Source organism: Tyto alba, unplaced genomic scaffold (assembly GCF_018691265.1).
Source record: "Tyto alba isolate M040663 unplaced genomic scaffold, T.alba_DEE_v4.0 Super-Scaffold_16, whole genome shotgun sequence".
NCBI classification, from domain to species: domain Eukaryota; kingdom Metazoa; phylum Chordata; class Aves; order Strigiformes; family Tytonidae; genus Tyto; species Tyto alba.
The window spans coordinates 13,316,253-13,330,791 of NW_024881278.1; the positions used below are offsets into that span (position 1 = coordinate 13,316,253).

General features: G+C 42.8%; 1 protein-coding gene across 5 annotated transcripts in view; it reads right to left on the reverse strand.

Annotated features, from left to right (window-relative positions):
• LOC104361634 (calpain-13) overlaps nt 1-14,539 on the reverse strand; it is a 45,856-nt gene that overhangs the window by 18,635 nt on the left and 12,682 nt on the right. For all 5 annotated transcript variants that reach the window (XR_004406578.2, XM_032989367.2, XM_032989364.2 and 2 more), the window contains exons 4-10: nt 11,485-11,618; nt 9,467-9,641; nt 8,545-8,616; nt 6,722-6,807; nt 5,222-5,296; nt 4,202-4,368; nt 2,633-2,781 (exon numbers count right to left, since the gene is read on the reverse strand). Coding sequence is in view for 4 of the 5 variants with exons in the window: in XM_032989367.2 (XP_032845258.2) it covers nt 2,633-2,781; nt 4,202-4,368; nt 5,222-5,296; nt 6,722-6,807; nt 8,545-8,616; nt 9,467-9,641; nt 11,485-11,618 (858 nt within the window). In the remaining variant the exon portion in view is untranslated. The remainder of the gene's footprint in view (nt 1-2,632; nt 2,782-4,201; nt 4,369-5,221; nt 5,297-6,721; nt 6,808-8,544; nt 8,617-9,466; nt 9,642-11,484; nt 11,619-14,539) is intronic.

Genomic DNA, 14,539 nt, shown 5'->3' on the forward strand with positions numbered 1-14,539 from the left:
CAGTTTTTTTGCTGAGATGAAATAAATATAATGCAACAGCTATTACTATGATGACATGTAAAGATAGCATAATAAAAACCCCTTACTAAACATATTCCCCAAAATACATCAGCATGTATAAATTCCATTTAGAATGGTTATACAGCATGGCAGAATTATTTATGAGCCGTGCCTTTGGGAGAAAATAACATAAAACTGCTATTTTGGGAGGGAAAAAAAAAAAAAAAAAAGATGACTACTGTTACAGACGGCTGGGAGGTATGTAGACAGCCAAGTATTATGGGTCAGATCTTGAGCAGATAGAAATGGGCAGTGCTGCAAAGAAATAAATGGTGTATTCCTCTTTTTACTTTTGGGTCTCTTTCCACATTCCTTCTGGTAAAAAGCAGAAACAGATTAATATCTCAATGGAGTCAAAACCGGTGTGAGATAAGAATCAGCCTCTATACATTGCTTAGCTCTATCACACAACATTAAACTTCCCTCACAGCCATGTGTTAGCATTCCACGTCTATATTTAATCAAAGGCTTCCTAGAGCTATCAGATATGTCCATTCTGGTTTGCATCCTTGCCCATACTGCATTCCCCTCTCATCCTGCCAAGTGATAATAGTCTTTTTACTTCACAGCAACAATTTGATGCATCTTAAAAGTTACTGAACAATGAATGATGCTGCTAATGAATAATGGCAGTGAAAGCAGTTCAGGGAGGAAGAGTGAAGCCACATCAACCTTAGTAATTGTACTCTCCTTGTTCAAAGAAAACCCCTTGTAAACTTTTATGCAAAGATGCCACCTTTGACTGCCCGCAGGCACTGAGGCTAAACACTGGAAAATAAACCAAGGGAACAGCACTGTATACCTATCCTGGTTTTAGCTCCTGGACTTCGCTTTTGCTGCCATCAGGGCAGGACACTGGGTTGGCTGTGAGGAGCTCATAAATCAGCTCTCATGTTAAAATACTTAGGCTGTGTCATTGGGGGAATATTTCTGTATAATCTGCTGTGTGGATTTGCACCAGTATCATTACATTACTAAAAGCTATGGCATTACAGAGCAGCATAACTGCCCCTTTTCCCTCACTGACCAGGTACTCCACAGTAACCCTGGTGCCTCTAGTAATAATCTGTTATGGCCTTGCCCTTCAGCTCCTGTGTAGGAAATAATCTAGGATCAGAAGCCCAAACTGAGACTGAGGTGAGCTATGGGCTGGCAGCCCACAGAGGCCATGTCATCCAGACTTGACATACTCATAGAACTCATCCATCCTTGGTAAGATACTGAGAGAAAGGAAAACTAAGTGAACACACCTGAGCATCAACTGGAGGGGACAAAGGAAAGTTTAAATATAAAGAAAGAATAGAGCAAACCTGTCCCCTATTCTACTTCCTAATTAAACAACCTCTTTTCAAAGGACCTAAGACCTATGCCATCACCTCCCAGTGAGGGTCATTTCTGTTAAAATGGGTAACTAATCAAGGTGGACATGCATCATGCAAGAGCATGCAGGGACCTCCATGTCTGGTGACTGTTGGGGGACAGCTGATGAGGATGCTGGAAAGAATGAGTTCCCCATGTACCAGGAGCAGCAGATCTTTCCGAGTGGCACACGGAGTTGGCCCCACAGAGTCCTGCAGGCTTGATATCTGCACCAGGCAAAGGATCTCCTTGCATTATGAGTTCCACTTGCTGGAGGGATACTCTTTTTATGACATCTTTTATTTCTCAGATACTGTTTTTTTATGAGCTACAAAGCCATGCACTTAATTTATGAGGAGTTTTTAGACTCATGGCATCAATTATTTAAAGTCTGGGACTAAGGCAAACCTCTCCAGTGATTAGGAGAATGTGAAGTTAGGGTCATTAGCAATCGCTGTTTCCTTTCATTCTTCAGGTTAAGAGCAACCCCCTCCCACCATCCTCAGCCAACAACAAAAACACTTTGGAAAAAGCTAGCATCCATCTGCACTAGCAATTGGGCTTCGGTAAGCCCAGTAATGTTCTGACAACAAATGCTCCTGAAATGACACCTCCTGGCAGTTACCAAGAAAAGAACCCAGGGAAACTGTAGTGGAGGTCCCAGTTATCTGAGTGGATTGCCTCTGCACCAGTCTTGAGCAAAACCTTTCATGTATTTTGTAAATGGGTCTTGCATGGCATTACTGTCATATAAAAAGGGGGATGAGTAAGACAGGCCCATTTCGGGGAACAAGAGGCTGTTCAATTCCCTACTAGACCTGGAGTACTGCTCAAGTGCTGTGGTTATTGCTGGCTACCAAGCCCTGTGCCAGGCCAGCAAGGCATGTCACCAGTAGCGCTGGTCACAGAGGATATTGCCCCGTCATGTCTTGTAACCCAGGGACTCCCTGAGTCTCCCAGGGCTATTTTGGAATGCTACAGAACTAAAAGTTCAACCTTTCCTCTCTTAAGACATGAATAAAAGAAACTAAGCCTACCTAACTCTACTTTTCCTGTGATGTTCTACAGTAGAAAGCATCCAGAAATTCACCCCAAATACTGATTGCTCTCTTTTTACAACTCAAAAAGCAATTCAGCCTTTCACTTCCATGTACAGGTGTAATAAGCCACACAGAAAAAAAACAGTGCCTATATGATACTTGATTGTGCTTACCATGGTGATCAAAAAGCCAATCTCAAGGTTTTTTGCACTCTGCATATCCTCAGCATGTTTTTGCATGAGTGAAATGACTACATTGTAGGTTTTCGAGTCATAATCTGGCACTTTGAAAAAATACTGGAGGTTCATTGAAACTGGTCCTGCTGAGAAAGTATTAATAGATTAATACTAGCCACATAGATGTCCCCATAGTAGCCTACTGTGTAAGATCTTACTTATATGGACCCAGAGGAACAGGTAGTTACTGCTCCAAGATCCTTTCAATACAACAGAGCACTGTAGTCTCTACATTACCATTAGGAGTTGAGGCAACTGGAGTTAAAAAATTGCACATTAATATGCTAGAAATCTCTAGAAAAGTCATAAAAGTCATGCAGATTTCTCAACCCCGCTACACCTGCTTCACCTACATGGCATACTTTCCCCAAGGCAGAATAGCAGTGATTCTTGATGAGACTAGTGGCTGAGCTGAAAAGGTCTGTGGCTTGGAGATGAGAAAGACATAAAAGAAAAAGCCAAAATGGTCCAAAGCTATTTGCCCCTTCCTTCTTGTTAGAGTTTGTGATGGACAAGACAGACTGTTGAACACCAGAGAAAAAAGGCTTCTTCTTGGCCAAGGTTTTAGTTAACAGGAAGCATCCTGATAAGAAAGCAGTAAAATGCCCAAACTGGGGAAAAGGGACCAAGATGGCAGCATCTGCTTAAACCAGTCTAGACTTGAAGCCATGAAGGTGCGTTGAGTGGCCTTGAATGGTGCAATTTAACCCGATTGTACTTGGACAGAAACTTTACTAGAGGGCTGTTGGAAAACATAGCTCCAAGAAAAATGGCTCTGCCCACATGCTCTTGGTTCAGCCCCTGTACCTCCTCAGTCAGTCTCAGTGCCCATGGTGTGCAGCATCACCGGCACTGCTTTGTTATCACTCCTTGAGACATGGTGATCAAGGTTATGAGGAGGAGGCTGAAGCCTGTAAGCTGAAACCTGTTTGCTGCTAGGTCAGGGATCAGCATTGCAGAAAAAAAAAAAAAAAAGCTCCTTCACTGACCACATGCTGCCATCTTAGATTAAAAACACAGAGCCCAAATAGTGATGCAGCTGTAGAAAAGTAAGATAGTTGAGATAAGATAAAAATTTAAAAAAAAATGCCACTACTAATCAGAGCTTGCAATGCCAGAAGAGTCCTTGCACAGGCAGTAAAACCAGTGGTCTTATCTGCTTGAAGGTCTTTCTACCCTCAAAAATAGAGCTTTATAGCACAACACTTTCATATCAATTTAATTTCAGAGGTCCACAATAACACCCTAGCAAGTGGCTGAAAGAAGACAGACAAGAACATTTTGATTTGAAGGGTTCAGGGTTTCTAAATCACAAGTCTCCTGTTTTAACTCAGCAGCCACTGCTGTTGCTTTGTTTCTGCCTCTTTAGCTGATAGGTGCTGTAATGGGAAAGGGCAGGCATTAACAACTGGCAATCAATATTTCTGTAGTTAGGTGCTCAGAGCTAATGCCTCACTGTAAGCACCAGTGGAGAGAGACTGGGTGACTGCAGTGAACATTCATTACCTGCAGAAGAGTTGTTCCTGCCTGTAGCGAGGGCTGGACTCCACAGGTTGACATGCCTGTCCTCAGACCATGTTGTGCAGCGTTGATCCCCAAAGTCCAGAAACGTTGGGGTGTTGTTACATATATACAACCAGGAAAATTGCTCCTGGAAGTTTTTACAAGACATCCTGCAGAGAAGGAGAAAAATCTCACCTTTCGGTTTGAGACATGGGTCAGGCACTCATGTTCACTCTCCATGTCTTTAAAGGAGGACTGCAGAGGACTAGCTGAGTTGGCTGATAACATGCAAAAGAGGTCAGTTCTCAACGCATCTGTGCTGTCCTAACTGCACTTGAAGCCTCAGGAAAATTACAGGGCATGGTCATCAGTACCTAGGTGGAGCCCTGATATCTCCAGCACATCTCTGCTACTGCACCTTGCTTTGTCCTTCTGCATTGTCCTGCCCCACACTCATGCTTTGCTCAAGCCTGCAGTGTCTATCTCAGAGCAGCCTGCTGTTCCCCCCTGCTTTCCTCAGACACTCATGGGGCAAGTGTGCATTTTCTGAATAATAATGGCTTTTCTAAAGGATGGCTCACACACAGCTAAACAGGATGTGAGAGTAATCAGGAGGCAGTGAAAAACCACAAGGACCTGCAGAGTAGTCAAGTGCATAAGCTCTATGATCTGCTCAGTCACCTGTCCCCTCTGAGCACCAGCCAGTCCAAGGTTCATGCTAGGTACTTTGTGGGGATGGGCAGTGTGACAAAATGACTACGTCTCAGGGAGCCGGGTTTTGACTTCTCTCACTTTTAATTTTTTTCACCAGCTTGTTACTTAATTTTGGCCAGCTCCACTTCTCCAGGTCTTGTTTCCTCTGAAACCATGGAGTCAGGACAATCTCCAATTTGCTGTTTGCACACAGCTAACACAAGGTGCCTTGAGCCACCACTAAGAGCAGATAATTGCCTAAATTGCTTCTTTTTTCATAATGAACATGAACAGAAAACCCGATAGACAAAAGGATTGATAGGAAAATACCAGAATTCTCCATCATTCTTATTTCTGAGGAGGGCTTCTCTGCATTCAGGCTGAACATGGTCCCACTGAGGAGAGCTGCAAACAGGAGCAAATCAACAAGCAGATCAACAAGCAGATGTGAAGCACAATTTTCCATCTCTTTGGCCAGCCAATTCCTCTAACCAGCCTGTCAAGTCATGAGGGAGCAGGAAGGGGTGAGCAAACTGCGTGTTGGGCACAGGACTGTGCTCGATACTATCATAGCCAAGGCCAGCAAAGCTATGCACCTTTGCTGTTCCCGTCTGAGCTGCCCACCATGGGATGGGGAATTCTGCCTCTGCCTTCCAAGCCCCAGTCACCTGTGTCCATGCTGGAGTGGGGTACCAAGGCATAGCACTCTGAAGTGCTGATATTACATTGACATATAGAGGGCACATTAGCCAGTCAAATGTGCTGTTTCCAAGCAAAGTGTTTATAATTAAGTGATAATTGTACTTTCTGCAGAGTTTAAGATAAATAAACAGAGCATGAATCAGTAATTTACTAATTTATGCAGTTTACCTGTGAACACACTCTACTGACATTTCAATTACAGTTAGGATTATAGTTCACCCTTCCAAAAAATGGGAGGATTGTGTCTGAGTAGATGTCTGTTATCCCAGCCTTAAACATGTCTGCACCACCTGCCAACCCATCCAGACACAACATGCTAGCCTGAATTTTTTCAGCAGAGAAGTTGTGAGTGATCCTAGCAACAAGGAGAAGTGGGACGCTTTTAAATCATATAAGAGTGACACATGAACATCTCTCTAGTCAGAAAAACACTGATGCAATTCCACCAGGGAAACTAATATCTATTTATTTACAGAATACTGTTGCAGTCTTCCTCTGTATCATTCCTTTCATCAGGAAAGAGAAGTTAGCTTATATGCACAGCAGCGAAGTGATCCTTGCATTTCCAAAGCTGCATGCAGGATCCAAAACATCAGTTCAAGTCATCCAGTAGCACTTTGCCTTTGCAATAACCAAGGACACTTTTTGTCTCTCTGCTTTCAATACTGCATAAAAATACTGCCCTACTCTCATGGTCTCAGCTAACTGTCCTCAGATTCAGACTCATGGGAGAGAAAGAAGGAACAGGAAGGTGGATGCACCACTGCTGCAGGAGCATTCAATCGAAGCAGTCAGATAGCACCTAGGGGCATGGCCAGAGCTTACTCCAGGCAATAACAACTCTTTCACTCATGACTTCTCTGGAATTACCCACTGGGAAAAATGTGCATATAGACAAAAAGGGATACATGAGCTAGGCCTAGTGAGGAGCACATATAAAACCACTGCTGCATTAGTTTTCCCTGGATTGGGTTTCTGTGGGCAGTTGCTTTGCGGATGGAAATATTGCTTATAATGAATTGATTTAGAAATGTCTGCTTCATTGTAATGGGTGCAATGCAGAGGTTCTTTACAATAAACCTATAAAAGAGTGATTATCCTTATGACATTAAAGCTTTAAGACCATACTTATCACTCCAGGGCCCCTTCCACTCCCCATGGCCCCATGGATTCCAGATTCTGATAATATGTTTCCAGCCATTCTTGTAGCGTATCTGTAAAGAGGAAAGAAATACAAACTCGGTCACAGCTTTTCACAATTGTGATATTCAGTGAAGAGATGGGTAATAAAATGGATCTTCTTTTATACCCTGGCGACCTGGTTTAACTTCTGATCTCATTTGACTGCAGATAAAAATCAGTGCCTTTTGCTACATTGTAAGGGAATGATGTGTGGGAGAAAACTGAACCCATTTTTCTTTCCCCAGGACAGTGAAGAGCTGACACAGAGGGAAGCAGCAGCATTCCTGCCACACTGCATGACTTCAATGGCCTTGGGAAATTCCAGTGCCTAATTCTGCACATCTGATTCAGTGAGTCAGCAAAGGCAGAGACTTTGAGGAACGAGGTCACCAGACTGACTGGAGTGAATGTTGACACCACAGAGAGATGATGATAAACAGAATCAGTGGCTCTGTATCTACAGTACCGTGGTTTCCAACATCTGGAACTTCTGGTGCTCTTCTCTTCTTGGTGTCGTTGGTTTAAGCCAGACACAACTCACTTTTGCCAGCGAAGCCAAAATGGTGTAAGTGGAAAGGAGAAGCAAATCTTTTGCTTCTGCCTCTTGTTATGTACACAGCAGTGTTGGAAACAACTCCCATGACAGTCTCTTCTCAGGCACAGGCTCAGGCCCTGGCCAGCTTCAAATCATTTCCTCACAGGACACCCCCCTGCATGCCTTGGCACTCTTGTAAGCTGGGGCAAAAACTGTTTCTCCTCTCCGCACACGTCATGAAGAGCAGGAACCTGAAACAGCCTGCTTCCTCTCCTCTCCTGGGAAGAGCCAGCTGGGGCCTTCTTGGGAGCCTGGAAACAACCATCCTTCCATTTTGGAGCCTCCTGACTATGAGCAAGTGTCCTCTGAGGAGCAGCACACTGACTGATGATGACACCAAGCATGCTGTGGCATGAGGGCTATGAACCAAAGCCAAGCTCATACAGAAAACCATTAAAGAGAGGGGGAGAGGGGAGAAAATAGCTTAGGGAAGACAGTGTCCCCAGTCCAAAGTACTTTAGGTTCTGAGATTAAAGTGTGTTGTAGCTATCTTGCTTGATAGCATAGCCACTGTTTGGTTTCCTTCTTGGCCTTGCTCACTGTTAACTCTCCCTGTGTGCACTACAGCTTAATGGGGTAAGCCATGTTTTGACTTCTGGTTGTAAAATATCCTTCATTTCTTTTGATCTGTGTGATAAATTGGTCCTGTTTTCAAATCAGCAATATTAATATCTAGTCAGGAAAAGTTCTGCATGAGTAGAACAGCTTTAAAATATGGAGAAATGCTGTTTTTGAAGCAGTGAGTTACTTATTTTTCACACAGTGATTTCTGGCAGCTTGTGATTGAGTTGAACATATGTAGATTTGCATCATATGACAAATCCCACAATTTCAGCCAGTGTTTCTATTCCCATTTGAAACAGAAAAGTGAGTTTTTTAAGAGTCAGCATAGAATGAAAATCCCCAAATATTCTGTATTTGCTGTTTAAGTGTCCCAAAATAAAAGTAAATTTAAGTTGCATTTTTCCATTGGAAAAAAATTATAGATTCAGATATTCTCCCTCTTCCCATTGTGCCAGAATCCTTCCAACTCCTGGAATTTGAGCTACTTGCTTTCAACAATCCCTTCTAAACGTGAAGCTAATTAAAATGACTGAATGGAACAGCAGTGTGATTGCCCTGTAGTGGGTTAGCAGTACAAGACCACCAGGTAGGAGCAAGTCCTTGACCTTACCTTCACAGCTCCTGTGACAGTGTAGGCATGACCCTGTACAATCCCATTCCTCACCTCTATGTTCCTCTTCATCTGCAGAGAGAAGGCACAGCTTTTAGCTCTCTGTCACACTGCAGAGGTATGACCATCAGCTCCCAGAACTGTCATTTGGCATGGCAGAAAGAGACTTGGTTTTGACTACAGCAGTATCTCAGATACACTGGCTCCAGAAGAATGTGACTGTTGTTCCCACTGCAGCCATAAGCAGGCCAGTAAATTTAACAAGACCATGGGTCTTCACATATTTGCAAGTCAATTGTCCAGAGCTGCTGCAACTGCAGAATGACCAGGACTGGGTCACTGTCAGAATCTACCTGCTACTCACAGCCGTTTGTCAGCCACCTGAGCTGAGGGGCTAGTCCTTGGCTTGTTTGCAACAGGCGAGCCTTGTGTCCCAATGAACCAGGCACTACAGGAACAATGTCACATACTTTGCAGTCTTCTCTTACATGGTGTAAGGGAAGCATCATAAAACTTTCTACAACTTCCCAGTGCTAATACCAGTAGCCTGCAAATCACAAAGCAATAATAGCATCCTCTTGCAGAAGAGAGGTGAATTCTGGCCTTGCTAGAATCAATCACAAAGCTATGAGGCCAAAATCAGCCCTGCTGTAAGAGAATACCACTCTATTGTAGTGGAATTAGCCAGGAGAGAAGCCACAGACCCCTCTCTGACAGACCACCAATCTATCTACATCTACCCAAAAGCCTTTACACTCCTTACTGCATAACCTTATCTGCTTTCTGCTGCCAAGATCTCTTCAGGCATCCATAGACTGCAACTATGTACAGAATGGTTATGGACTTCCTTTTTCACTCAAAAGAGTGAAAACTTTATGCAAACACGGTAAACCAATAAAGGCATGCTACTGGCCTGACTCACCGGGCCTGAGGTGGTACACCCCATCAGACACTGAGATTTGTCAGCAGCTTTCAGTATCTCCTCCAGATCAGGAGGGGGATCCTTCAGCGAAAACTGCACTTGGACTCCACCTGTGAGGTCTACTAAAGCATCAGAAAGGTAGCCTCCATGCAAGTTCTGGTAGGAGCCCCGCAACCTGAAAAAAAAAAAAAAAAAAAAAAAAAAATTAGTCTTTACACTGTGTTTTAATTAACAACGCATAGTGATGGCTTCCAAGATGGACATGTGCATTGAGGTGATGAGCATGGGGTGAGCCCGGGATCTGTAGACACTGAGGCCACATAATGAAAGGAAACGTGATTGAAAACACGGCCAGACACAACATGTCCTGTGGAATGAATGAGGCAAAGAGGGACTTTTACTTATGTATTCATCCACATCTGAGACAGCTGTCTAGAGTTATGTACAGACAGTGGAGAATAATAAGGTACATCTCATGCCAACACAGACATTTTAGGGAGATGAGATGCATCTCAAAGTATCCAGTTTCCTTCTTCTGAACAGGAAGGAAACCAAGGGTGTCTAGTTCAAATGGATGTTTCATATCAGATGGAGCTGAACTGTTAGTTTCTACATTGTATTTTGTTATGACTTGTCACAAAAATGACAAAAATGCCTTTTGCAAATGAGGAATAGGAAGAAGAGGGAGGTGAAGGTATTTGCCCATGCTCCCAAGGCAAGACAGAAACAAGTTTTCAGCATTGTTCCCAATTCACTCTGCTAGAGTGCAGTAATAGGATAATAATTTAATATTGCCAACACAGTCCTTGTTGTTTTTATCGTGTGCTTTTTATTGAGACAGCAAATAAGCTGGAACATGCTGTACTTAGAGCAGGTAGAGCATGCTGTTAAACCCCACCATACACACTGTATTTAATGAATGTAATCAAATGAAGTCTGCAGCTAATTGTATTTTGAAGGGTTGTCCTTGTCCTACACAGATGAAAAGAATTTGTCATGGGCACTGGGGAAAAACTTCTCAAATGGGAATCACATAAACAGCATTGCTTGCAACTTTAATTTAATAGAGGTTTGGTTTGTTTTGTAATTAAAATCTTATGTAGGAAATTGATACTGAATCCTGAGTCAACTTTTCTGAGATATCTCAGGGCAAAATGTATCCTATTTCTGAGTTGCTCAGATGCTGCTTTAACATTTGCTTATTCCTGACCAAATCTGCCAAAATAATTAGCTCTCTTCTTCAGCTCCTATTTACTGCATTGCAAATGTTACACCAGCTTGACGTAGGGCATATGTAACAAGTTCCAGCCCTTCATACTACCCCTAGCAAAGAAATTTCTCTTCAGCATAATTAATAATGGGCAATGTTACAGATGCTAAGGGACCACACACTGATCCCTTCACTCTTCAGAGGACTTTAAAAAAATTATTATCTCTTTATTAATCTTTATTAACCCTGCAGTACTCTGGGGACCTCAACCAAGAGTCAGAGTAGTCTGCGTGAAGTGAGAGCTGACCAGAGACTCACAGGAATGCATGTGTTGTGCCTGGACATATTCTTCAGTCATGCTTCCTTTCATTGCCTGCTTCAAATATCTACATGATCTCTGATTAGTGACTGTAAACAGAGGTAATCCCTGCTTAGAGTCTGCAGTTTTAAACAGAGAAAAATATGAAAAGGAAAACAGAGGCAAAGAAGTTTGCTTAAAGTAGAAAGATTCCTAGCCCCTTTTGTATCACCAACTATTATCCTGTTCAATTTAATTATAATTTTAATTCTCAGGCAATAACATCCCTGAGTTGGACTGGGTACATTTAGGTCTTCAGCCTGAGACGAACATCTCCAGGTTATGTTGGCCCTGTGTTTGCAAGCAGCCACAGTTACTTGCATAATCACAGTACAACATACACAGCTATTAGCCTGAACTCCTCCATGTGTGCTTTGCATAAAGCAGAGAGTGAAACCACCCATATAAAGGATTCAGCAGTAGGTGGAAGAATAGACTGGGTATATTTACTTGGCATATGCTTTTTCCAGCAGGGATGGCCAGAATTCATTTGATGTTCGAGGCTGTACAGACAGATATCTTCCATCTAGGAATGGCAGCCGGTCATCTATCACTACATCCACCCAGTCTCCATATTGCCAGAACTGGAAAAAAAAAAAAAAAATTAGAAAAAAAAATGGAAAAAAAAAGGAAAAGAGGGAGAAGAGAATGAGCCTCTCTTAAGAGCTAATATTCATGCCAAGCAACAGCCTCCTGAAATAGCACAGAAATTAATCTAAAGCATGGATATGTGCAAGTTGTCTCCTGAACTGCTTCAGGCTAACGGTCCACATTGTTAAACAAGCTACCAAGTGGCTGGATTTCCCAGTGACAGTAGAAGTCATTTGGGAATATAAATAGTCCTGCAATCAGTGGGAGGAAAGATTCAACGTGGGAAATATGCTAATATTCTTAGGTGATGGCAAGCATTCAGGATGATAAAGAACAATCATGCAGATGGTTCAGTGAACCTCACTCCTCAGCTGCACTTCGATTTTCCCCTGCAGCACAGCTCTTGGCCAGAGAGCCTCTGTCAAGATCCAGTCTCTAGATTTTCTTTCCTGTGTGTTTCAATTAAGACCCCTGACATGCTGTCATGGACATGAACAGCATAGTGACTAAAGACTGTTTTGAGGTGTTATCCGTCTCCTTGATAGATGAGGATGCAGGCAGTCTCTCCAGCATGTGGACAGAGCAGGTGTTTCTCCAGCTGATCCAGCTGATGAAACCTTTCAAGGGAGAAGAAAGGGAAAGAGATCTGTGGGGATGAACTAAAGGAGCCATTTCCAGAGTCATTAGCAGATTAATGTAGCTTAGCATGATTTGCAATCATAAGAGGCCAAGCTCTTATTTGCAGTAATGCTAAGGACTCTAGTGGAAGTATGCCAGCAATAGATTTAGTCTAGCATGACTTTATTTCAAAAGCTTTGGTCAATGAGAAACCCCAAAATGAGCTGTTCTGTTAGAAAAGCACAAGACCAGATCTGCCCAGCAGCAAAGCAGCTTACAGTCTTCTAAGCTGAAAGCAGATTTGATCCTACATATGTTCTGCCTCACCCCAGCTTCTCATTTCCTACATTAGCGGTGGCAGGATGTGACAGGGTTGGACTCTGAACTTGAGCTCCAGGAGTGGTCTGAGGCTTCAGCATCATTTTGGCAGGATGGGGTTTGAGGAAAAGCCTACCACTGCCCAAAAGAGAGACAGGCAAAAGGACAGTCCAAAAGCAGTCGTCAATTTGGTCACCTAACATGCCCTCCTTCCATCAGTCAACACTTGGCAGCAGGTCTGCATGGAGAAAAGGTGTGACATCCAGCCATATCTCCCCATGGTGCTTCACGTGCAAACACAACAGGCAAACAGGAGAACAATATGGAACCAGCTGTGGGGATTAATGCAGTCCAAACCCACTAAGTGACATTTTTCTAAAAGCCAAGTTCCTTGGTCATCTTTGCTAGGGAGCTCAAGCTTGGAGGCCTTCTGAACCCAGAACTGTATTTTTCCTCAGCTGGATAGAGAGCTGCTTTTTCCTGACTGCCACAGAGTTTCACATCATGGTCTCATCTGATCTCATAAGGACAGGAAAAGCCACAATGGGAATGAGAAACCTCATGGAAAGTCCTAGGATGCTCTGGAAGTGCAAGAGTGGTACAGGAGAAGCCACTCTCCTCCATATCCCTTCAGAGGGGGCCAATGGCCCCAGTTTTTGGCTTGAGAATGTCTTTTTGAAATTTCTTTATACCCTCAGGACTTAAAGTACTGCAGCTGGGAAAATGTCTGCAAAGGCAGGCTGCAAAGACAGAAGTTCTTCGCTTCCACATTTGTGGTGAAACTTTTAAATCAGGACTTTATTTTCCTGGGCTTAGAAGAAGAGGAAAAAGAAATGGACAGTTGCAAGATGACAACATGCCTATGGTGCTGCTAGTCAAAGCAGGAATACTATGAGGTTATTTTGCCTCTTTTTTTTCCCCTCCCTTGACAGGGATCTTAGAGATATCCAGTTCTGGAATTGAGCAAAGTGAAAATCCCATGCCTTTCAACCATTCTCTTTTGCATGGTGTTAGAAGGCACCTTTTAGATGTGTCCTGAAACTAAGGTCTTGACCACTTAAGGTTTTTAAAGATTTAATAAGTTTCCTCCTGAGAGCAGAGACATTAATGCACAGGGCAGATCCACCCTGTTTTGAGTTGATGTACTGTGCCATAACCCTCTGTAGTCCCTGCAGAATATTTCTGTTTTTTTCCCAGGCTGAGCTGCTGCTGCTCACTGTCACAACGCATGGCAGACCCTGCCTCACAGGCATCACAATATCTGTGGCAAAGAAAGTGATTTCTACATAAACATGGGACTAACTTAATTCTTGGTGAAATAATGTCATTGTAATTATTCCCTAGATAAAAACATCATCCATCTTAGCTGCAGCTGATAAAGTGTTTAACATCCTTAATTCTTGCAGCCAAACAGCCAGTGTTGTGTAAGAAGAGTGGAACAGCCCTTTGTATTCCTGAGAGGCAACCTGCTCCAGATCCAAAAAGGTGAAAAGTTATAAGCTAAAATTTTTGTATTAGCATATGATATGTCTTGTTTGCGATTCTTCACTGAACTGAGGACTGGTGGCTTAGCCTGTGGATGGCAGTAAAATATCTTTGATGGAATAACTGAAAGGCATTGCTGAGAAGTATTTCCATTCAGAGTAGTTTTCTCAGGGGTTTATTGTTCAAGGAAAGCCAGAAACATTGATTTGCAGATGAGATGACAGAGAAAACATTTTCAAATACTGTAAGGTATTTATACTGTTTAAGATTTAAGGATTGATTCTAACTAATTTTTGTCAAAGCTCTCATGAAAGACAATCTAGTTTGTATCCTTTTAATGTATTTTAAGTGGACTGATATCCCTTCAGCTGGTTTATCTCATATAGTGCACCTCTGCATGCTGGAAATGGGCCAAGACAGAAACATCTGGTATTCTGAGGAGCAAAGGAACAGAGAAAAATTTAGACTGCCTGCAAGATAATCCTGCTGGTGC